Source organism: Lepisma saccharinum, chromosome 15 (genome assembly GCF_977018435.1).
Source record: "Lepisma saccharinum chromosome 15, izLepSacc3.1, whole genome shotgun sequence".
NCBI classification, from domain to species: Eukaryota; Metazoa; Arthropoda; class Insecta; order Zygentoma; family Lepismatidae; genus Lepisma; species Lepisma saccharinum.
The window spans coordinates 73,708,464-73,735,591 of NC_139243.1; the positions used below are offsets into that span (position 1 = coordinate 73,708,464).

Here is a 27,128-nt window from a genome sequence, read left to right on the forward strand (position 1 = left end):
TCCACATATTCTTGATTGTGGCCAAAGTTGTGATGGCGATCAGTTTCCTGCCTGGATGCCTTTACCCTCCAGGATTGCCCCCAGTTACCCATTTATATGAGGCTGGGTGATCTTCGGAGCCATGCAGAAACAGGGAATTGACTGGAAAATATCCTTGTGCAGATCTCCTGCCGTGAAATGAGCCTAAGTCTTCCTAGTGATAGCCAGATGCTCTATGAACTGAGCTATCTCGGCTCTTGGTAGATGACTAAAGTTTTAATAAATATCCAGTATTTACCCAATACTACCCAGTGTCTAAATATCCATGTCCCAACCCTATCCTACTTATGACTTCAGTTTTCTTCATTCTAGGTGTCAGAGGATGACAGTTTGCCAAAGTTCGTGTGCTATCCGTGCATAGACATGCCAGAGAATCTTACAGGGCTTCCATAACATGTCTTCTGAATCAGAAAACCTTCTCAATGAATACCCGTCATCTGCAGAAGAGAAGCAGAGAGGGGAGACGGGCTTTGAGGTAAAGGTATTTTTATTTACTTGAATATGTTGTAATACTAACAAATAGTCGATCCGGCTAGACTTCACAATCGACCTATGGGTTTTACCGTTTGAAAGTAAAAGAAAGAAATGTTCGCTAATAGTGCGTATTCCACACTATGATTTGCCACTGTTCATTTCTCAATTTGAATTTACACTTCTTTGAAATAATAAAAAAAATACTACTACATTACTCACCATAGAGTGTTTCCTTTAACCTAATCCATGTTAGTTTTAAACACACATTATTGCCAGGTCGAACTTTGGTTTTCAACGTAGATATAGGCTATATACGAATTTTTACTAGGATTGAACTTTTTTAAAATCATGTTTTCATTCGTATTTCTTTGTTGTGCAGGTTCTAACATGCCTTTAAAGGATATATTTAGAGAAAGGCTGGGCCGCAGTAGTGGTAGGGGGCGTAGGTCAATTACCCCAGGGAGGAGCCCAGAATCGGGGGGAGGGGGCAATTTTTATGAAATTTTTACACTTCCAATTGTTTCCTCACCTTAAAGCATACATTTCTGGAATCCTTGATTCCTACTCGTTCCAACGATATATGATACAGATTTCTATTCGGAAGGGTCGATTCTACATTCTTACCGTCGAATCTTATTTGCTCTTGGTGTGGTAATAGATGTATTTCTAAGGTATAGAAAGTATTATTTTTACACCTGTTGTTACTAATAATGAAATTGTGTTTACTTCTTGAAGAACCAATGGGAAAGGAATATGTAAGGATCAGAGTACATGTGAATAAAATTGTATTTCATTCTACTCTATTCTGTTGTATTTCCATTTGTGTGTGTGGCGTGGACTTCATTGTAAAACTCTTTCAAAATACATGAGGAATGGAATATATGTAACTAGAACAAGATATTGCCATGCTTAAAAAAATTTTTAATTCATTATATTTACCCTACATTGTTGATAAATGTCTGTGTTAATGCACTCATCATAATAAAATGATGATAATTAAGGCCACCTAGAGAGGGTAATACAACTTTTTAGTTTTCTAATGTGAGCGTTCATCAGGAACTTTGTACAGTGAGGAGGTTGAAAGCTAATATAACATGCATTTTTAAAATATTTTAAAAATATTCAAAAAATGTTTTTGTGAGTATGTTATCACAACAACGTTTCGAGAATCTACTGTTCTCTTCTTCAGGTGCAAAACTACGAAAACTACGAAAAACTTTCCATAGCCATGTCAAGATATTTTAAATTGTTCAATGTTGAAATACGTGTTTTAGAAGGAAAGGGTCTTGTAACTTCAGGGACTTTTAATTTGTAACAGAATATGAAGGCAACATCAGTTTTAGGCATAGTTTTTAAATTCTGTCTTACCCATATCAAACCCACATCCTTATTCCTGGTTTTTAAAATATCTTGACGTGGCTATGGAAAGTTTTTTGTAGTCAAAGTTTTGGACCTGAAGAAGAGAACAGTAGATTTTCGAAATGTTGTGTAAACAACATACTCACAAAACATAAGTACCATTTTTTTGTGTTTTTTGAATATTTTTTAAATATTTTAAAAATACGTGTTATATTGCTATTGTAAGTCGCACATTCATAATGAGTTTGCGTATTGGAAGCCTAATTTGTAGGAGAAGTGTAGTTTTTTTTACAACATTCCTGATGGAAACCTTTGTTTAAAAAATCAGAACACTGCATTTTTAATTTTAATAACCAGTCCCAGTAGATCTTCCATAACTAATTTGTATATTTTACACAAGAAAATCAGATAACACACAGTGGAACCCCATTTTTATGCCCTTGATCTTATTTTACCGCCAACATTTTAAGCTCATTAGCTACTGCACCCTGAGGAAAATTTATTCTAAGTTGCACTGTAAAGGCAATTACTGTTTTGCATTTTCTGACTTGAAGCACCATGAAATAATCAGATGCAGCATGAACAAAATGAACGAAAAAACTATTAACCACAGTTATATTAGATTGCTCCACTGGAACATGCTGACTGTCTTCTGTATTATTTCAAGTATTCTGCCTGTCTATTCACGTCTCTGCCCATCCATGTTTTTGTAGAAACCATAGTGCATGTTTGGTGCTGTCGTGGTCTAGTAGATAAGACATCTGACTGCCACAAGGGAGATCCAGGTTTGATTCCTAGGTTGGGTGATCTGAGGTAAGAAATTTTCTGGTCTTGTCCATACACAAAGCACCCCTGGAATTCACCCAGCCTCAAATAAATAGGTCCTGGGAGTAAAGGTGGCTGGAGAATGGTTGCTGATCACATCATGTCTAAATTGGCCAAATCGAGAATGTCTGGAGCCCTACCCTCACATTACCTAAATGTGGCTCAATGGCACAGTGCAATATGCACAGGGAACTTTTATCATAGGCATGTCACAATTTACATACAAAAGGGGTGCTACATCTAGTCCATATTCTTGCCTCTGCAGTTAAAATAGGCAATTTTCTTTGGCTCGTGTATCCACTAGGGCAGAGGTTCTCAATCTTTTCCAATCGAGAACCCACCTTGAAGAATATTACACTTCGTGAGACCCAGGGCCACCGAAACTGTAAAGGGCCCAATGTATAACTCAACACAATTGCATTTTGTAACAAAGAGACAAATGAAAGGAATGAGAAAACAAATTGATCATCTTCGTTCAGTACATAGCAGTGAATTGTGGTGGTTGGATGTTGTTGAGCTCCGAGTTGAGAGGAGAATGGGAAAAATAAAAACTTGAACACTTTTTGAATATTTCAAGAAGAAATCCAAAAATGTGAGTAGTAACTTTGTTTGCAAACTCTTATATAAAACTTAATTCACTTATTAGATTTCATCAACCTATTAATTATTATTATTACATGTAAAAAATGGCTTGGATCCATCCTGAAATATAGTTCTCTATACAGTACGTGCCTGTGATGGGGATATATAACTAATGGTTTTGTACCTACAAACTGCATTAAAGAGGCCTAATCTTGTCTCTATCTCGGAGAACTAAAGTATTTTGTGGAAATACCAGTATGACAACAATTTGGTGGAATATTAATTATCCAAATTGAACAATTATCAAACTAGGAGGGTAAAATGTATATATGATATATATATGTTTTTAATTTATTATGATATTATCCTCATTTAGTTCTGAAAATGTCTGTAAACGACAGGCTATAGATATTCCGTGTTCTGATCAGTATCCATGATGCACAGTTATGGCAACTATTCAGGAGGGTATTTATATAGTTTAGGCCCCTAGGCTATTCTTTGTTTTGGGCCCTGCTGACATTATCATCATCATTACTACCATTAATTGCATGCTCTGTATTAAAAACACTTCTAAACTTTAAAATATACACACATCTGAGAAGAAAATGACGAGTTAAAATGCAGTACTGTAAGAAGAAGTTATTTAAATCCTAGAAATCCTTCCCTCTACATGTTGATTTATATGCACATCTGAGAAAAAAATTGACTTGAGTTAAAATGCAGTACTGTAAAAAGAAGTGATTTAAATGCTAGAAATCCTTCCCTCTACATGTTAATTTACTTTGTAATTATTACATATGTAATGAATTTGATTAATCAATCATCTTTGTCACTTCTGCCTCTTCAGCCTCACATTTTTATGCAGCCCCTTCCTGGACTAGCGACCCTTAGGTTACAACCAGTGACGTGTGGTGACGTTGATACTTGGGGTAGCAATCATGAGGTGCCCAAGGGCAGGTTGGTGTGGGTCATAGCCCCCCCCCCCCTTTATCGCTCAGTATTCCTAAAAAGAACAAGATAAGAGACGATTGTAAAATGAGCAATGACTACTAAAATGTAACTCCACCACCTTTCGAGAATCAAAAACGATTTGAGTTGACTACTAAGCCAGAGAGAGAACCCAGCTTGGCCATGGGTGTTCTTTGTGTATGTCCCTTCATCAATTTTATCTTACTATCTTCGCGATTAGCCAAAAGTGGCAGGAAAGAGAAGTAAAATGAACCAAATCAAATAATAATCAATGATTTGATTTTTGTTACTTAGTCGATTTTTTTGTCACATTTGGTTAATTGTGAAGATGATACTATAAAATTAGTGAAAGGACAAACACAAAGAACACCCAGGTCGAGGTTCGAAGCTGGCACTCCTGGTGTGGTAGCACACTGTGATAACCATTATGCCATGGTTGGTTGATTTGGTGTTGCACAGAAAGGCTAATTGGGACTGGACCTACAGTTTAAAGTGGAATCCGAACCACTATGTGCCTCCATCGGTTGCTGACCCAGGACCACTTGCACCCTTCCCCCCAGCATGTTGGTCGGCCAACAACAAAGATAAGATGAAAGCACTAACCATTTGGATATGTGAGCATTGGTAATTCAAACTGCATTTTCGCTCAGTGGTAATTTTCAATTGGATTTTTGAAACACCATCTTTGTGTACGATTAATGTTTTTTTCAAAAATATTGCATTGCTTGATTTCCCTAATTTCTCCACCTCACGATCTCGTTACTGAAGGATCCAGGCTCAAGCCCTGGCTTGTACATGAGTGTTTCTATGTAACCACTCTTACCCGTTTAATTTAAGCAACGTTCATTGTCCTGGCAGAAGTTAGGTAAAGTGATGGAAGAGCAATGCTAAAAATAAATTTAAAAATAATTTCCTCCCAGCGCATCTGCAGGGCACTGTGAAATCAGAAATTGAGAGATCTCTGTTTATGATTGCCCTCATGACTTCCATAAGTACATTAGCAACTTACTGCGATTAAATCTGTACAGTTAGAAGTAGTGGTGGGAGGTGGCAAAAAGTCAATATATAAAAGGGGATAAACAGCTTTTTGCAGTTTCTTCAATAATATTCATTTGGCTTTTTGAGTTCTTTAATAAATTTTTCATTCCAGATTATTTCATTATTCACTGCAGAGTACAATATATATGAACAATAATGCGTGCTCGTCATGGGTTCCCAGCCTGGATTGTTCTTTGTGAGGTCCCTACATCAATTCCATCATATATCACTCATCCTCATTTTTGCAATAACCAAATGTGTCGGAAAAGCGAAGTAAAATAAACCAAACCAACAACAACAATAAGAATGTTTATTTATTGACTGTTTACCTGCCCAATTGTTTTAATTGGAGGCCACGAGAGTAGTACATTTAAGTAAAACACTACTAAAAAGAGAGAGAGAGTGTGAGCAAATATTTGTTATTTAACTATTATATTTTCCATATATGGAAAAAAAGAAAGAAAGAAAGCATAACTCTTTTGTCTGCATATAATACATTCCCATTTCATAAATAATGAAACTACATTCCATATTATACATACACATTGTATGAAGGTACAACCACCAAAATGTATTCCTCGCCTCAGATATAGATAAAATTTTGCACAATAGATAGCACATTACGACTCTAATGCCAAGTCAGTTGCCACCTCATTCTTAATGCTACAATCATATATAAAAATGTTTCAAGTTTGATATTCTCAAAATATTTTAACAGATGAACTATGTAGCTACCCAAAAAATATTCACAAATAAAACAGTATTTATCTTTTAAAGAATATTATATTCGTCACAAATTATAAATATTATTGTTATTGCATGGCCACGCCTACATGTAATTCCACAATAATTTTACAAGTACGTCACAAAAGTACCAATATTATAAGAGTTGACAATATTGAAGTTTCGTAAATATTGATTGTACGCTTAAATGGCCATATTTTGTAATATCCAAAGGATCTGTATTCTTAAAGTTGTTCCTCTCGTTGTAGTGACTGTTTGAAGCTTTCAACAGGTCACCAGATGATTTCAGCCTCCCTTATCTGGAGCTGGCTGTAAAACACTTATCTGTCCGATGTATGAAGATCACTCATACACCACCACTTGTCTTGTAGATTCGAGAGTATGAAATTATATAAAATTTGCTTGAGAATCACTATCTCTGTTTTTGTTCCATTTATGAAACTAATTTGGACTTAAGTTGGCCAAATTTCTAAATTTATGGCCCCGACGCTACTCTGCATGTCTTTCAGCAGCCATTTTTTTATATTAAGCTTCGAACGGGGTATCCTTCACTTTCAAGTTGTGATATGGACACACAGACTATTGAATCATTACTTTTTCTACATCATAAATGTACCTTTTAATAGAAACTGCTGTAAACTTATTTTACAAGTTCAAATATGTAATAAAATTATGTTTCATACAATTTTAAGACATTTTTCTATTATTTACTAACCCAATTGAATATTTTTTGTATGTTTATTGTCCTTATGTTATTGCGATATTTCCGATCTTTGTACAAAGTGATTTGGCAACACTGCAAAATAACCATGAACTAAGATCAATCACAATTATGCATTTTTCTTTGACAAATTTCATCGAAATGTTAAATTAACTTAAAATTGTGCATTTTTAATTGCAAATGTATGGAAAACCTTGTGAAAGAACTGTGAGTACTAATTAGCAAAGAAATATTAACAAATACAAGAATTACTGCTACAAAATTTCCCGTTCTTTGCAATGCTTACAATGGAGCATTAAAAAAAAAAGAAATACGTAATTTATGTTTATGATTTATGTTATCAAGGCATAAATAAGGCCCTTCAAACAGGAAACAATACTTTTTTATGGGATTGTCATCAATCTCCCTTTGTCTGTTTTTGATAAATACCAGACTCCTGGTTAAAACAGGTACTTTATTTTCTTCTCTTACATTTCATTTATCTAACTTCTTTGATCTAGCATTACGACTTTTTATGTCAGCCCTAACCAATTTTTCATTCTACGTGTCTTTTCTATCAACAGTGAAAATCTTTGTACCTAAGTGAAGGCTTGGTTCTATATTCAATCTCAATTCTATTGGGGCAAAACCAGTATGAGTCGAGATGGTGGTGTTTAACCAAAACAAGACTGTGTTAATCTTTTCAGACCATCGAGTATGGTTTTCAATACATAAGATCTTCATCAATCTGTTTAGTTCCGAGTGATACCTCTCCACCATAATGGATGAAGGGTGATATGGAGGTGTGAACATAAGTGTAATGCCATAGTCTTTCATACATGTATTAAACAAGTGAGATTTAAATTGAGGACCATTATCAGAAATAATTTTATGTGGTATCCCCAGATGCACAAAGTAAATTTCGCATAGCTTTCTTACTACAGTACTAGCATTGCTATTTACAATTGGATACGCAACCAAATATCTGGAGGCTGCATCTAAAATTGTAACTAGAAATCTTTCACGCTTGGGACCCTTAGTAAATGGACCTTGTAAATCTATGAACAGCACCTTACCGGGTGAACTTGTATAATGCACTTTAGCTAAATGTTTGGCTGGGTGCTTATTTGGTTTGGATCGAACACAAACCTCACAATCAGAAACATACTGTTGTACGTCCTTTTTCATTCCTTTCCAGAAACAATGTGAATAAATTTGGGAAAGTGTGCGATGTGCACCAAAGTGTCCACCTTGATCATGGAATTTTATTAAAGTGGAACCCACTAGACAAATTGATGCATATCCTAATTATATTAGCATTGTGAAAATCTCTGATATACAACACATTTTCCTTTAGGAAATATTGTTTGTTCCAAGTTCTACTTCTAGAATTTTCTGAAACCAATGGGTTCAACAGAAATTGCCTAATGTGATTTAAATCACTATCCACTTCTTGAGCTTGCATAAGACTTTCCACTTTTCATTTTTTAGCATCACACTATTAATATGGTATACCAGGTCTGTTTGTTGAGGAAAGGTTATACTTAACACGTCCGCGATGATATTATGTGATCCTTTGCAATACTGCACATCGAATGAGTATTGTTGCAATTGGATAAACCATCGTGTCAGTCTTGCATTCCACGTGTGTGCCGTTTCCAGCCATGTTAGTTCTTTATGGTCAGTGATGACTACAAAATGCCTATCTTTTAATAATGAACTAAATTTATCTATTGTATATAAGATTGCTAACACTTCTAATTCTGTTGAAGTGTAAGACTTCTGATATTTTTTTATCAATCTGCTCACAAAACCGAGTGGCTTAACCCAGATAACCCTAAAAGAGAACTATAAATAAAAACAAGCTTTTATTCACATAAAATGTTTCACTGCCAACTGAAATATGTGAAAAAAAATAATTATACACTTTCGTTCATATTTGGGCAATTATTTGGCCCGTCCTATATATAGGATGCCAGGAATGTGAATGATACAAATGTCTTGCATAATTGCGTATGTTTTACACAGTATGGAAATCCACGAAACATTTTACGTGCAATCCAACGTCACACTTTACACACCTTGTTGCTTTTGCATGGCACTGTCGGCATCTTGTCTGTTTCTCTTGTGGTATTACCAAGTGATCAATTCTATCGTATCGCACGTCTTCATTGCCAGATGCATTTGGGCGTCCTTTGGAATTTGGTTTTGATATTCTGGCATTGCTTGCAAACAGGGATGTTGCAATTCGACGACGAAAAGATAGCAGATCCAGTTCACCTTTGCGAGATTTGTGTATTTGCCATGCATTATTTACTGCTAAGTCAATGCAGTGATCAACAACAGGAAAGTACCATTTTTTCCCCTTTATGTTGACTAGGTAGAGGCTTGTGTTTTGATCACATCGATCTACACCACCCATATTAGAATTGTACATGTGAACCAAATGTGGTTGCTGCACCTGTATGTTCTTTTTCTCCTTCAGTAAGTACCTTTTTGCTGAATGAATAGGAAATACTCCATGTCCATTTGAAGCTAAACACACTGCACTGTTATCGTGCCATTTAGCCACAACAATGGATTTGTCACCTGTCACTCTATAGTCAAAGAAACCCCTGTTTTTTTTCTTCATTTCACGTGTTTCCATGAGAGGACACTTACAAATTCGATTTTCTCACACAGTTCCAGTTCCTTTCATATTTTTTTCTGACAACTTCTGAAGTAAGTGAGTGGACGTAAAAAAGTTATCAAAATACAAATGGATAGGAGAATCAGGACTAATACTTAGCAATATATCTGTATATTGAAGTACAACTGATGCTCCCAAACCAAGTTCCTTGTACAGTGGATTGAGTATCGTCCTAGCACCTTGATAAGGCTCAACCCAAGTGACATATCCCAGCCGCGTAGCACCAGTCCAAAGTTTATAACCGAAGCGGATCGGTTTTCCATGAATGAATTGCTTACAGCCATGACGCCCATAATAAGGGACCATTGCTTCGTCTATACTATGGTTTTCTTCCAGTAGAGCCAACTCTTGGAACTTCCTGTTCAGAATATCAAACAAAGGATGAACCTTAGCAAATTTGTCTGCAAGGTCCAGTTCATTATTATCAACTATGTGAAGATTTGATATGATAAAATCAAATCTGTCTCTAGTTAGAGGCTTTGCACACTAAGTCATTATGAGCATCAGAACTCCTTTTTCAGTACATTTTTCGTCGAGGAACTTGTATGTATCCACTAAGGAGAAGAATTCCAAAAAAACATTTCATTTCATTTGAAGTGATATCTGCAGGACTGTTCTTTGCAGCTGCATACATGTTGCTTTAGGAAACAAACAAGTCTATCACTTGTTGATCAAATATTGAGCAAAACAACTCCAGAGGGCTCTCTTGATTTTCAACCAAACACTACACTGGCCAAACAGGTGTATTTGTAACTAAATCGCATTTTTTCCATGAAAAGATCTTTCGTGTTTTCACGGGAGGAGGGGAGGGCAATTCACTCGCATCACTTCCCACAGTTTCTGTGGCAACTTTCCCATCTGTTGCCAAATCTTTAAATTCCTCTAAATGTTGATCACCAGTCTCTTCAATTTGAATTTCGGTGGCTGCTCGCAGTTGGCTACCAGGAAGCTGATTTATTGAAATATTATCTTCTCCTGAATCTTCATCCATGATGTTACCACATGAGTTGACTGGTGGTTGAAGACAAATGGTAGCACCGTTGGCTGGTATGTCGTCATCATCCTCTTCAATCATACTCATAATGGTATGAAGAGTAAGCCCTCTGAAACAAAAAAGTGATAATTGAGCCAAAAGCATAAAATGAATTATATATAAAACAAACGAATTTGTAACAATTCTCTTCCAAGAAAGACTTATTGGCTTACAAAAACATAAACATAGGTTATTCCTAACCGTCCTGCTTCCCCCCCCCTCACACACATGCAGCCATGCAGTCACTTTTATAGTACATAAGTACACTGGCTCTTAGATCTGACAGCTATGAATTCAAAAAGACTGGCAAGCCTGTTTGACAGTTGTTCTCAAAACTACGAAAACTTTATAGAAATCTTGGATATATACTAAAACAAATAATCAGGCCACCAGTTCAAAAGCACTGTAAATAATGTGTGTTTCACTTACCTATCATATTTGAAGCGGTAATTATCCATTTTCTGTCTGTTTACTCAACTTCAATCATGCATAACACAACACGAATGGCAGTGAAACAACGAACACTAGCTCGATTTGTTACAATAAACCTTCTACAAAGTAGAGATGTAGCACCATCTGTTGGTAGTTCCTTGAACTACGTCCAGAATTTTTTGAGTAGGTGTTCTACATGTAGGACGATCGGGGTATCTGGGTTAAATTCATCATCTATAGTCTGATAACAGTAACCTGCCACACCAATTAATGATGCATCTGTTTGCACATAAAATGTGTGAGAAAAATCAGGAAACGCCAATAAGACACGTTCACACATTTTGTCTTTCATGGTCTTGAGAGCTATTGATGCTTGATCGGTCCACTGCCATTTAGATTTTTCCTTTAGCAAATGGTACAAAGGCTGAGCAATGAGGGCGTAATTTTGAATATATTTGCTTATCCAGTTGAAGCATCCAAGAATTCTTTGTAGTTGTTTCAAGGTTGATGGTTCTGGCAAGTCCAATAAAGACTGTACATATATTGGATCCTTCATGTAACCTCTGGAAGTGATTACATGCCCTAAAAATTTAATCTCGGATTTACAGAATTTACATTTTTCCAACTTCAACGTCATTCCTGCATTCTTAAGCCTTTCCAATACAGCTCTAACATGTACAACATGAGAGTTAAAGTCTTTCGATTTGATGATAACGTCATCCACATACACAACTACAAATTCTCTACAATTGGCTAATACACGACTGAGCACATCTACAAATACAGCTGTACCATTAACAGAACCAAACACAACTCTCTTGAAATGATATAGAATACCCTCAAACTTAAAGGTGGTATATTTACGGCTATCTACATGTAGTAAAATTTGCCAAAAGGCGTTCCCAAGATCTAGGCTTGTGAAATATTTGCATTGTTGAAATTCTACTAACAACTCTTGTATCTTTACGGGATGTATTTGCATTAATTTAACGTGTGAGTTGATTCGTTTCAAGTCAACACAAAGACATATGTCCCCGTTGGGTTTCGGAACTACTAAAAGGGGTGAAAGATATTCAGAATTTGAAAGTTCTATCATGTCCCATTCTAGCATAGTGTTTATTTGCTCACGGACTTTTTCCCTGTAAGCGTAAGGTATTGGATAATTTCTTCCGACAATTGGTTCGTCGGTATCCAAATGTATTTTATGAATATACCCTTCGCACAATCCAGGTTTATTTGAAAATATACTGTCATATTCATTCAAAAGATCAAAAAGTAAAATCTTTTGACTTGTCCAAAAGATCGTTAAAATTATTTACATGCTCAATTTCGGTAATGTTAGAATTTTCAGCATTGAGCACTAGTGCGCAATCATAATACTGCTTATCATCTTCACCTGCACCAATTGGAATAAATCGAGCTAGGATTTGCCCTTGGGGTGTCTTACACATAAGAGCTTTGTTCATAAAATCCAAAGAACTCTGCATAGCATAAAGAATGTCTAAACCCAATATTATACTTGTTTGTAAATTTTGGACTACAAGAAATTGAACATACAAATCTACTGGAACTATCTTTATATTTAGTTTAACTATGCCTAGTACCTTTGATTTAGTGTAACCTGCAAAATCTACCAATCTGATGTTTGAAGCCGGAAGCTAGGCTTCCTTACTAACACACTAATATCTTTCCATACTTTCTCCGAAAGCAGGCTCATTTCCGCGCCACTATCACACAAGGCTACATAAGGTCAGTTAAGAATTTTTACTTCAATTTTTGCAGTGCTAGGTTTCTTAAAAGAGGAATTTAATGGTATCCTGATTTTTTTGCTCATCACCATAACATTCATATTAAAATTCTTGGTCCCAATCGCCTACATTAACTGTGCATATTGTAGGATTTACGAGAGTACCTTTGTCACCTACCTTTGAATAAAGGCTACTATCTAGTTTTCCTGTAAATTAGAAATAATCTCACAATCTCTATTAAAATGTACATTTTTATCAGCGTTGGCCTTGTTAGTGCTAACGGAATGTACCGTGGCTTCAATTTTACTTCTGTTGGCATTGTGAACAATGTTGTCATGCCTAAATTTACATACTGACATGCTGGCTAAAAACTGAATAACTTTTATTCATCCCTGCATTGTTCCAATGAACCATATCCAACCTATTGTGTGCTGGGTCACCAAAGAATTTTACATAGAGACTTTCATCTACCTTACCATTACCCTGAAAAAATAGAGGTGCAATATTATAAACTTTGATAGTATCATCATTATGTAATGTCATTAAATAAGTATTAAATCTATCCCAAGTTTCCCATATTGGTTCATCTTCCGATGCCACAAACCTTGCTACTGGAGGCAAAGTGAGAATGATTATTTTCCTAGTCTTAGTTTTGAGTAAATTAAGAAGTCTTGTAAAAGATCCTATCATCTGTTCTAATGATCTCCTTCTTAGTATGTCATTTGTGCCAACCAACAAAATGAGCTTATCATTCAGTTTGGCTCCACCTTCAACACGTTGGCGAAGATTATCAATCATTTGTCCAGAAACACATAAACCTATGTATCTGGAACCTCCTGTCTCTTTAGAATATCTATAACCTAGTATATTTTGAGCTAACCTAAGGAGTAAACTGTCTCCTATTAATTGGGCATCATCTAACTTTGGAACTAGGTTTCTAAAGCCACCATTGTTAAAATGAGTATCACTCCTATATTTACTATTATACTCTGTATTCAATTGAAAAGGATTTGCAACACCACTGCTTCTGTCACCTCCATTGACACAAGCAGTTAAGCGTTTTCCTGCTGTGAATACACCTTAATACTAGGATTTACTTGCCTAAAGTTATGTGTAAATGTCCTAGCATTATTAACAGGCATACTAAAATTTATTTTATCTTTACCAGTTGCAACATTCTGTTTAGTTAGGCAGTTAGATTCTTCACTGTTATCACATTTGCTACTAACTGAAACAGTAGCAACTCGAGCCTTAAAATTTCGGTTTTTTGCATCTAAGTTGTTTTCACTAGTTCTTGGAGGATTAACCTTCAACGATTCAAAATTTTCTATTACAAGCAAAATTTGTTGCAAGGAACTGATGTTGTTAATTATTGTTTTTATTTTTGATAAAGCCTCATTAATTGTAGTCTCTAAAGAAGATTTATTGACTTCAGACAACTCTTGCTTTACGGGCAAGACATAGTGTCGTTTCTGGTATCAACCTTTTTAGAGTGCCTTGCACCTGTGTCTACACTACCTATACCTTGCATAACATTCAGATAAGGATGAACATCATTGAGATAAACACCATGAGTGTTGGTTTCATAACATGTTGGTGAGCATTGAACCCCTAGTGACCATACACTTACATCTAACATAACTAAATCATCACTATTCCTACCTTTCATTCTTGTCCATTCCGATTTCATCTGATCAATTGCTAAAGTACATTGTCTAGTAGCAGAAATGCGTTCGTCCAATTGAACATCAAAATGCTTTGTAGAGCTATCCATCCTTTCATCAACCTCATCACGTAACTTACAAACCCTACTTTCTAATTCATCATCCATTCTCTTTTCAAAGTCACTGAAATCATGCTGTAATTTCTCTGTGCGTAACATGCACTCATTTCTGAATTGAACTATGTCAACCTTCAAAGACTTTATGTCATTAGAATTAGCTGTGTTAGAAGCATCTATTTGCTCCTGCATTTTGGCTATGCTCACACATTGAGATGCCAAAGTTTCAGACTGTTCATTTAATTTGGAATCTATGTCACTGTGCATATTCTTGACCATACTTGCGAGGTCAGCCAATGTGATTTCCTTATCCATCATCATATGCTTTATGTTAAACTAGAAATCTCACAAAAAACAAAAATAATATGTTAAATAGATGTGCACAACTACCTTGACATTAGCAGCGCAACTGAGTCCTCATAATCTTGTACAAGGGTACAACCACCGAAATGTATTCCTCGCCTCAGATATAGATAAAATTGTGCACAATAGCTAGCACATTGCAACTCTAATGCCAAGTCAGTTGCCACCTCATTCTTAATGCTACAATCATATATAAGAATGTTTCAAGTTTGATATTCTCAAAATAATTTAACAGATGAACTATGTAGATACCCAAAACATATTCACAAATAAAACAGTATTTATCTTTTAAAAATATTATATTCGTCACAAATTATAAATATTATTGTTATTGCATGGCCACGCCTACATGTAATTCCACAATAATTTTACAAGTACGTCACAAAAGTACCAATATTATAAGAGTTGACAATATTAAAGTTTCGTAAATATTGATTGTACGCTTAAATGGCCATATTTTGTAGTATCCAAAGGATCTGTATTCTTAAGTTAAACTTGTTCCTCTCGTTGTAGTGACTGTTTGAAGTTTTCAACAGGCCACCAGATGATTTCAGCCTCCCTTACCTGGAGCTGGCTGTAAAACACTTATCTGTCCGATGTATGAAGATCACTCATACACCATCACTTGTCTTGTAGATTCCAGAGTATGAAATTATATAAAATTTGCTTGAGAATCACTATCTCTGTTTTTGTTCCATTATTGAAGCTAATTTGGACTTAAGTTGGCCAAATTTCTAAATTTATGGCCCCGACGCTACTCTGCACGTCTTTTAGCAGCCATTTTTTTATATGAAGCTTCAAACGGGGTATCCTTCACTTTCAAGTTGTGATATGGACACACAGACTATTGAATCATTACTTTTTCTACATCACGAATGTACCTTTTAATAGAACTGCTGTAAACTTATTTTACAAGTTCAAATATGTAATAAAATTATGTTTCACACAATTTTAATACATTTTTCTATTATTTACTAACCCAATTGAATAATTTTTATATGTTTATTGTCCTTATGTTATTGCGATATTTCCGATCTTTGTACAAAGTGATTTGACAACACTGCAAAATAGCCATAATCTAAGATCAATCACAATTATGCATTTTTCTTTGACAAATTTCATCGAAATGTTAAATTAACTTAAAATTGTGCCTTTTTTATTGCAAATGTATGGAAAACCTTGTGAAACAACTCTGAGTACTAATTAGCAAAGAAATATTAACAAATACAAGAATTACTGCTACAAAATTTCTCGTTCTTTGCAATGCTTACAATGGAGCATTAAAAAAAAAATACGTAAAATATTTTAATTTTGAATAACTTTTTAAATATAACTCCGATAATGATGACATTTCAGAATCTGTGTTTATTTATTACGGGGAATGCAATGAAGTAAAAGCCCCTACTGAAAAATGGAAGGTTTAAATTTCCAATCTTAGCATATTTAATGCCCATATAACAGTGCATCTGAATGGACTTGTTATAATTGTACAATGTTTAGAAGTTGTGGTGTAAATACAGAGAACATAAGTAGGCCTACTGAAGATTTTTTTCCTCGTGTACTTAGAGGATTTACAATACAATGGAATCAAATGGAAACCAATCCCCTATCTGTTCCTATAGGAGATAGACTGAAGCACTTGAAACCACGACCTTTAAGCCATTGCAGGGGGGGGGGCAAGGGAAATAGAGGCGGGAATGTTCCCTTTCCAACCTTCGGCTGTTCCTACCTGGAACTGGTGAGGCAGAGGAACAGTCAGCTAGGGCAGCCTTGTCCACAGATCGCGAGAAGCACGTGAACAGTGTTGCATATGGACTGTGGCTTTAACAAGACAATAAATATTGTGGATTGATAATAATTAGAGTTGTGAGATTGATTGATCTATCTCTGCTAGACTAGCTACTCCTCAGTGCATGTCACTGGCTATAGCCTAGTAGCAAATACCCACTGCTTCTATTTAAGAAAAGCATTAAGACTAATGTGCTTGCTTTTATGCTATATTTTTCTTGTTAGTTTGTTCATTGCATTGGCTCAAGAACTATTTACGAAGTAAAATGGCTCAAAAGCATGTTAACTTTGTGGCACTGTGTCAAGTACACATAAGGAGAAACTGGATAATATTAATACTGTATGGACCATGAAATATTTCATTGAATGTTGTTTCCTTTCGTAAAAGTTGAGTAGAAATTGAAAATATTTTGTTTTGCAAAATTCCACTGCTGTGTTTAATCAGGATTAGTAAAATTTTTCTCATACGTATGCCTGTAAAGGTGTGTGTGCTACTTCATACTGCATTACTGTGGGTAGTGCCACTTATACAATGCGTAACCAATGCATATATATGTGTGAGCAACTGAGCATGTGCGAAGATATTAAACTCCCATAAAGGATTGTGTAAAGAAGTACAGCATATAAACAGTTTATTATAATCAAATTCTCAATCAAAAGTTGCAGATAAAATATTATGTTACAAAATTATGTAGTTTGAATGAAGAGATTTTTTTGTGCCGCTCATAAAGTTAATCTACGAGGTGTTTCAATAATGGTAACTGAACAAGGTTTATTTTGGATACTTCATTTTTTTTAATTGGAACACTCTGTACCTTGTTGTCAGAGCTAGTAATTGTAATTACAAAGTTTCGAAGGTTAACTCAAGTGTGTATATTCTTAGGTGTGTACTTCGGATTCTTAATTTTAAAAAAAATACTCACTCCCCTGCAAACGAAAAGAATAGGTCTTTACACTTTGCTTAGCTTTGCCCCCCCAAATGTCTGAAGGAATCGGCACCTATGTTGGACCTATAAGCATGAGTGCTGGCAGAATTACTTGTAAAGTTGTGTACCCAGTTTATAGTGATATTTTTGCTAACATCGACTCTCTAAGAAGTAGAGTGTAGGTTAAGAGGGCATGATGCTGATCACATCACCCCCACTCACGACCGGATCAAGAAAGTGTGGGGCGTTACCTTCATGATGTGGTGCTACGCACAAGGGGAGCACTTTACCTTTACTTTATCGACTCTTTAAGATACCCTATTTTATGCTTGCTTAAATAAATTGCACATACTTCATTCAAGAAAAGTAAATATGTAATTTAAAAGACTAATTTACTCTAGTTTAAAATCTAACTAAATACACATGCTGAAATTGAAAACAGTTGTTTTATGCAGCTAGCTTTTGTAATTCATGCAGTCTCGATAGCAATGTGAAATGATGACACTTGACACCTCTCAACAACCACATACACACACACACAAAGGTGGTTGGAAATATCAAGTGACACCTGAAGCCAACATGCATGTGACTATGTGCAACACGGGTTGAATTCAAATTGTTAAAACAGAAAAGTTTTTAAGACACATTAAATAATTTTTCGAGTCCTACTTTGCAACCCACCAAATGCCCTCTCGGGACCCACCAGTGGGCAGCGCCCCGAAGGTTGAGAAACGATGCACTGGGTGTATCAAACCTCACATCCATTTTTTTTTGAGAAAGTCAAAGGCATAAAGTGTGTAGAAGTTTGTATGTGTGTGTTTTTTTTAAAATTATAAACTGTGACAAAGAAAATCTGATTAAATATTTTTTAAATAAAAATTGTGATTTTAATTCACCCTCCTTGTGTATTTCAGAAGTGGTGCTGGTCTCATGATAGTCAAGAAAATTTGGCTGCTCGAATGTCTGATACGGATTTCTCTTCTGTGGAAGTGCGCATTGAGTCTGAAACAGAAAGTGCTGATCCATTAGTTTGTGAACAAACATCTCTGGAGAATGTTTGGCTTCCGGATGAGTCGTGTGTCAAGACTGAAACAGAATCATTCGAGGAACCTCCTGATGTTGATATCTCTGTTGACATCAAACAATCTAATCAGTGCATACAGGAAGCTTCTGTTGACATCAAACAATCTAATCAGTGCATACAAGATGCTTCTGTTGACATCAAACCATCTAAGCAGTGCATACAGGAAGCTTCTGTTGACATCAAACTATCTAATCAGTGCATACAGGATGCTTCTGTTGACATCAAACCATCTAAGCAGTGCATAGAAGATGCTTCTCTTGACATCAAACTATGTAATGAGTACATGAAAGAAATGTCAGTTTGTAAAGTGGAGAGTGTGAATGGTGATAGTTGGATGCACTTTGAAGGCAAAACTCCGGAAGTTCCTAGTGGACAAAATGTTCCTAAAAGTGAAGGATTTTATCCCTGTGATCATGGACAATTTGTTGAAAAAATGCCAGCTGAAGACTGTGACAATGGTGGATTAATTTTAAGTGAAGATAAGGACATGAAGTATAGTGTAGAGAATCCTGACCAAGTAGAAAGTGAAGTGGCAGAGCCTGCAGAAAGGTAGGTGAAGGAATTTTTAGTACATGGATTGAAAATGAGCATGAGAGTACAAAGGTTCAAGATTGGACCTTATTACTTACGAGTTATGATTCATGTAATTTCTGTATTGTGCCACCAGTGCTGCTGGGTTACACATAAGATTGTCCATGAGTGTCCACCCCACCATGTCAGATTAGGGTGAAATTTGTTATGTGATATTGTTAGATATATATATAAGAACCCATATTTTTTTTTTATATTTGGAATATTCACTCTAGTTTGGAATTTATAGTCCTTTGAAATTTCCTGCCATTTGATGCCCTCCCCCTCCTTTCTTGGGATCAAGCAATGTATACAGTGGCGTGTCAAGGATTTTCGAAAGGGGTACTACATATACTTTTTTGGTTGTCAGTCTGCATTTTGTCATCTTTTCCTGCATCCTAGAGTTGGCATTTTGCTGTTTTTTTTTTCAGAAAAAAAAAAAACACCCGGTTTTTTTTTCAGGTTATGTTTATAAATATATATATTTTAGAAATAAAATACATTTGTCCCTGATAGTAATATATTAGAACATTCAATTTGTATTGTTTTAGTTCACTGAATCAAAAACTATTCAATATTTTCTGTTAACAGTAAAGAATTGACAATCAAGGTCTCACACCTTGAAATGATTAAACTAAAAACATACATAACCCATGCTGCAACAGACCATTGAGCGCCCAGGCCTACCTACAGACTGCCGGCTGCATTTTCTCTTGATCCTACTCTGAGGTGGGAGATCATGAAACCAGTTATGAGGTGATGTGTGGTCAGCACGACGAACCCCCAGTCATCGTCATAGATTTTCATGATCGGGTTACGCTACTCATTCGTAGCTCCCCAATTTAATCATGATGGCGAGTGTTCACCAGTTTCATACACAGGCCAAAATCTCAGGAGGAAAGCTGTTACGTTTCCCCAAGGAGACTCAAACCTGCACACGTCCGATAGCTGGAGCCCAAAGCATGACCGCACAACCACAGTGCGGGACAAATGATTAAATTATCTAAGATACTGTATTCTGAAAAATTCTACTCTTGCTGGATGGTGTAACAGTTAATATATCTATGATCAGTTCCCAGGGTTGCGCATTGCAATTCTATACTAATACTTGATAGATGTGGTGGTTAAGTCGACCTTAATGGCAGAGTGGTTGGCACAGCATGCTGCAATGCCAGGGGTCCCTGGTTCGGACATGGATGTTTGTGTTTGTTCCAATGAGAATACAGAAAAAATAGAGAAAATTGATGTGTGTGAAAATAGAGAGAAAAAGGGGGGATACTACTGCTTAGGAGGATTACTTTTATTACAAATGTAAAGAAAAAAGTAGACAGGGTGTCTGACTGCCCATGCAGAAGACCCAGGTTTGAATCTTGGGGTGAGTGATCTAAGGTCAGATTTTTTTCAGTTTTGTCCCTGCATAAAGCAGCTCTGGAACTCGCCCACCCTTAAATCAATGGTTCCTTGGGGGGGGGGGGGTGAAGGCAGCTGGAGTTCGGTTCTCATCACATTATCTTGAAAATGACTGAGATGAAGAATATATCAGGCCCTACCCCCATATCCCCTAAATGTGCCTTGATGGCGTGATGCTATATGCATGGAGAACTTTACTTTTACCTACTATACAACATACAGTAGCTGCACACACACTTTTAATTCTGCTTCAATACAGTTTGTTCACAGTTTGTGTTTTCCCATTATTTTTGTGGATGTTTCAAGTTTAAATATCTCCTCGGTGTATTAACCATGTCAATATTATAAGGCTGACATATTTAATTGTCTTGACTGATTTCATGCAAATGGAATACTGTATCAATCCTCCAAAATATCTGGTTGCTATGAAACTAACAGTTCCCATTAGTGGCCCTCATTTGGATCCCAACATACATATGCCCGACCCTGTGGCCAAGTGGTTAGCACATCGCGCTGCGATGCCAAGGGTCCCGGGTTCGAATCCTGGTCGGGCTTGGTTGTTTGTGAAAGTCCATTCATCAATTTCATCATTTCATCACTCATCCCCATCTTCGCAAATTAGCCAAGAGGCACAAAACGCGAAGTAAAATAAACTAAATCAATCAATCAATCAACCCAACATACATATGCACTATAATGTTAAAAAAAAAAAAAATATTTGTCAAGCCATAGCTTAAGAAATACCCTAAAATATTTAGGTATCTTTTCTTAATGTCCAAAAATGTAGTTTAGGCAGATATTTGAAAGTGGCATCAGAAGCTACCTCAGAATATGAAAAATCAATACCACTTTGATCAGGTGAATGCACCTATAACTTATTTGTTTCGTACATTTTTACATTGCTACTTACGTATTCTGCATCGCAGAACATTCTTTAAGGTGTTATTATGAATTTCTCAAGGAAATAATGTCCATTTTTCACATTACGACTACTTATTTTTGTTCGTTTTTTTGCTTTCCTAACATACAATATGGCACGAGAGTAATCGTTCATCGCGCGTCGTGCTTGTGTTTTGTCGATGGTATGCAGTGTTTCCAACCTTCTTAACCAAAAAATACATATTTCATGTTACTAATTTCATATTTTTTCCTGGGTTTGAAATTGTGGTTCGTGATCGCATTGCACCACAAACCATTCAATGATACCCCCACAAACCATTCTTGCATAGCCCCAAAAATAATTTACAATCGAATAACCATCGATGGTTAGCCCCATAAACCATCCACACACACCATCACGGTAATGTTAGGTTAGGTTACTTACATTAGGCAAACATAGTTAAAAAACGGTGTGGTTGGAAACACTTACAGGGGGTTACATCATCAAACGCACGGGACATTGGTTCACGTACACGAAGGAAATGAAAGCAACGTCAATTGCATGTTGGAGATATACTGTATTTTCCTAGAAAAAAAAACATGAATTCGAGCTAAAAAAGATAGAAAACACATTCACGAACTTCTACAGAAAGTGATTTCCGTAAGTAGTTTCTTATGTAAAAGTGAAGAAATCCGTTTTCACTAGATCGAAGTGTTACCGAAAAATCTATTTTTCATCCACCATCTTGAAATACTTTCAACAAATGCAAATGCTAAATAGAATCATTCATTCCCTGGGTGTATCTATTTGCAACATAAATTTAAGCTTAAAACTGTCCTAACGTAGCTGAGACTTGTTTTCTTAATCTACGAAAATCTATTTTCAAATATTTGCATAACTTCAAACTCTTGCAAGGCATGTTAAATCAGTCTGTCGTCCACCATCTTTAAACAGGGTGACAAATTTTTCTCAAACATGACACCAATCCTTTAAGTTATCTTGTAACTCTAAAAATTGCAACTCAAAAGCTTTACATTTATGGCAAAATGTACGTTTTCACTTTTACCACCATCCCTCTCCTAAACTATGAAATATAATTTTAAAAGTTTTACTGCAAAATTGCAGACCAGGAATTATCTACAATGACTGGGTTTAGTTTCTTATACTCCGAATATCATTGTAGACACTTTTGGGGAAAAAAAGAGCATGGTATAGATTGTGCATGCAACATGAGGAAAATCAGTTTTTCATTCACCATCTTGAAACACATTGTTCAATTTCACTGACATGTAATACCATTGGAGTCTGTCAAGTTTTCTAGGTGCAGAAACATGTTATCATGGTCACTAAATAGATGACGTGTCATTCTTTTCCGATCCACCACACCCATGCTCCTCCTAAATCGTGCATTATGTTTTGATACTTTTATTGTGAATTTTCAGTGCAAGTAATGTCACAATTCCCCTGAAAGTTTTATGCACAAACCTCGAAATTGTAGTCTGTAAAAAGGTTTGAAAATGTCAAAAATGGCCAAAGTAAGGAAGTATACGTATGCATTGTATTTACGTGAGTAACCCACACCCCCTATATTTAAGATAAAAGGAAATCGTAGATTATGAGAGTGCTCGACTTCTTGGGTATAGAGCTCCTAACCACAAATAAGATTTATCCTACATTGGCAAGGAACCCATTACGTTCAATCAATGCACTGAACTGGAGGCAGGGGTCACCGGCCCAGTGCGAGGCATTGGAAAGAAAACAGAATATTTGCACACATACTAAATTTTGAGAAATGAAATGAATAATTTGAAAAGTGTTTGATTCAATTATACCACAGTTTACTTTATTCTACTTTCATGACTTTTCAATAAAATGTACTCAATTCTCCTTTGTAGTGCCTCTCTCCAGAGACAACCCATCATTTATACAAGAAGAAAATCTAAATTCTTGCAAAATCCGTTATTTTTGTAGGTTTGTATCAAAATATTTCATGGCTCGAGGGGAGCATGCCCCCCTTGCCCCCCTGGGTACGGGCCTGACCCAGACACTTACATGCATATGTGTGTGTGTGAAACAAGGGAATTGCTGCATGAATGACAGAGCACACTGAAATACATTGATCAGTATGATCCACAATTTTCGAATTTTTGTTTCTGCACTTCATTTTTTTTTTAAGAAAAGAATTTTTTTTTTTTTATTTGTTAAAAATATTAATGTTCAATCTTCCAGTAAAGAAACATACACTCCAGATTCAAAATTGTATTGAGTAACTGACAGCAAAATATTTTACTTGGCACCCAGTTGGTGTGTGTGCTGGTAGGGGGGTTATTACTTTGACCATGTGGGGAATCAAAACTTAGGTATTTCAGCTTGTTGGCAACACTTGTGACAGTAACAAGCATCATGTGCCTAAATATTGACCATATATTTATATGGAGAATCATAAATCGTAAGTTTGCACTGGAATTTTGTACACTTGGCAACACTGTTGCTAGATGCCAGTTCACGTAGCTTGTTTTGAAATTCCAAGAGCTAGTCATAAATACAGCAACTAGAAGTCTCTATTTTATGGAGACTGTATATTCATTTTAATCTCTATTACTTTCTTTCCAAAAAGTACAGATTGGCCTTTAAATGTCCCAATTTAGTCATTAAACTAATCATGTGGGCTATCATTGAGTGAATATATTTATATGGTCCTACATACACCTCATGCATTGCTGGTTTCCAGAAATCGACCCACTATTCATAAAATTGTTGCTCTTTGAAGTACAGCAAGGTATTTTTTTTGGAACACCTGTTGCATGCCTGGGCATCCATGGTGATGTAGTGGTAACATTGTCATCTTGTAATCAAGGGTTCCTCGTTTCAATACCTGGTGGAGGCACTCAGCATTTTGGATTCCACTCTAAACTTTAGGTCCAGTCCCAGTTAGCCCTAATATGCATAAAAAAATTAAAGTATAAAGTGCTCCCCTGTGCTATGCTTCACTCCATGAAGATGTACAGGGAGTGTGAAGTTAGGGCCCCACATTTTCTTGATCATGGCTAAAGGTGTAGGTGATGTGATCAGCACCACGTCCCTCCTATTATGTATAAAGTGGGCGTAAAACAAAAACTCGAACAAACAAACTCTTGCATATGAGTATAAGGGCAAGTAGTAGAGAGAATAGTCTGTAAGAATGCACACATGCTGTTCCAATGAACCTTTTGAGAATCAGGCATTCCAGGCAGGCACTTCCTAAATATGACAGTGACATGTTCAAAAGTTTCAAAAGTTTTCTTTTGTCATGATTACCTCCAAATTTCAAGCTATTTACGCCCACAGGGCCAATGGCAGAGCCTGACTTAAATAACATTGCAGATCTTTCCTGGTGGGGGGGAGGCAGTCTTTCATAAGTGAGTGAAAATAAATTTATTATTTTGTTATTCAAGCAATAAAAATAGTTTTCATAAAGCACTGAAAATAAATTTATTATTTTATTACTCGAGCATTAAAAATCGTTTTCTTAAAGCACTGAAAATAAATTTATTATTTCATTATTCGAGCATTAAAAATCGTTTTCTTAAAGCACTGAAAATAAATTTATTATTTCATTATTCGATCATTAAAAATCGTTTTCATAAAGCACTGAAAATGTATTTATTATTTTGTTATTTGAACAGGTCATAAAATCAATTTTATATTAATGAAAGAGAAACAGAACTTGAAGTATCATTATTGGTTTCGAAAATATGGTGTGTTAAATGAAGTCACATTGTGCCATTCTAGTACTGTGGTCAGGCACATTAGTGATGGTAGTGGGTGAAGGGAAGTCAGTGTAGCCAGTGTTGTGTTCGATTCGCTCAGTAGTTAAATTTTGGTGCAAAATACAGAATTTATAATTTTTCATTTAGATGTATGGCCAATACTTCAGCACATGTTCTCTGTTTCCTGTTGACAAAATTTCAACCAGCTACAATGCGAGGTATGCAACTAAAACAGTCATTTGTAGATTATACCATTCACAGCCTGTTCACCTCAAGTACAAGACAAACAGTTCATGATTGTGAATAAATAAACTTCCTAGAAGATATCAAACTCTGGAATGATTTAATCAATATTGTCCGTTTCAAGCAAGTGGTCATGCTGGTGGTATATCAGAATTTCTAATGCTTCAAATCCCTTGCAGGAGCATGCACTAAATATTGGCACTAATTTTGGTCACGGAGGTGAGAAATTTATATCATAATATTTAATACTTTTTTTAATGCCTCATAGGAGTGTGCACAAATTCCAGCATAGCATGCACAAAATAGCAAGAATTGTGCCCTGAATGTTGGCACTGGTTTAGGCCCATTGATCAGGCTAGTGAGAAGTTGACACAACCATTTTGAATTACTAATTCTTCCCAAACCATGCATATATTATGCACTAATTCATGGCATTTTTTGTAGAGGTGTTGGATCATGTACATTTAATCTTTATTATAAATATTTTTAATATGATCCTTTTTAATTGGAACTATTGGTTCTGTTAAGGATCTTTCGCTAAATAAATGTGATACAACAAACTTCAGATGACTAAAATATTTATACAACACAGTATAGTGTGTGCAACAAGTGGATTTTTTTTTGTTTTATCTGCCATCTTGATACACCTTAACAGGTTTTTGCTTGATGCAATAACATTGCAGTTTACGAAGATTTTTAGTTGAGTAACAATTATCTAAATGATTCTAAAATTACGGTATTTATTAGGGCTGAGCTGATGCCACTTTGAACCAATACTGATACTCTCATTAATACACACTGACGCTGATACCAATATTTCTAAAATTTGATTTTAATAAAGGCTAGTTATCAAGTCATCACATCACATTCCTTTAATGACATTAAATAACTCACTAGCATTATAATACTTTGAGCCATGATGGTGTCTTGTTTCCATGCAGGGGACTTGGGTTCGATTCCTGGGGTGGGTGATATAAGGTCAGAATTTTTCTGTCCTCCCCCCCTAAAGCATCTCTGGGGCTCACCCAGCCTCAAATCAATGGATACCTGGGCGCAACCCCGTGGGGTAAAGGCAGCTGGAGTGTGGTTCTGATCACATCACAACCAAAAATGGCCGAGATCGAGAATGTATCTACATCCCCTAAATGTGCCTTCATGTCATAGTGCTATATGCATGGGAAACTCCCTTTTTTAAAAATGAAAAATCATTATGATACTTTAAAATGTGTTGTGACATTTGGTAATTTTTGTGAACTTCTCTGTAGACCTAGAGGATGCAAAGAAAGAGGTTTTTTGAAGTATTTCTAGCATTGCTGCAGTTACAAAGAAAAATTAAAAAATCGGTGGATTGTCTCTTCTTCAGTTTCATGTAAATACTATTCATTCCTGTTGTTTGGGTTAGCCTGGTGAAAGAGAAAAGACATGTAATAATATATACAAATAATATAAAATAATGCCTCTTTTTGCCATGCTGTCCATCATTCTCTGTCATTTGAGACAAAAAAAGAAGTCACTGGGCTATAGGCTGATCCCAACAGCCACATAAAAGACACAGAAGGAAAGAGTGCAAGAAGAAATTATGCAATCCACAACCCTCCTGCTCTGATTGAATGTAGATAATACAAATCAAATTCCACAGCGGTCTTCACACGTCTTTCCCAAGAATTCTGAAATCATCTGGCCTGGAGACAGCCCAGCATGGT

At 35.9% G+C, this 27,128-nt stretch overlaps 1 protein-coding gene across 1 annotated transcript in view; it reads left to right on the forward strand.

Annotated features, from left to right (window-relative positions):
- Positions 1–372: 372 nt before the first annotated feature.
- The window catches only part of LOC145999333 (uncharacterized), a 54,965-nt gene continuing 28,209 nt past the window's right edge, over positions 373–27,128 (forward strand). The window contains exons 1-2 of the mRNA XM_083136274.1: positions 373–514; positions 18,404–19,122. Of these exons, the coding sequence (XP_082992400.1) occupies positions 434–514; positions 18,404–19,122 (800 nt within the window). The 5' untranslated portion in view covers positions 373–433. The remainder of the gene's footprint in view (positions 515–18,403; positions 19,123–27,128) is intronic.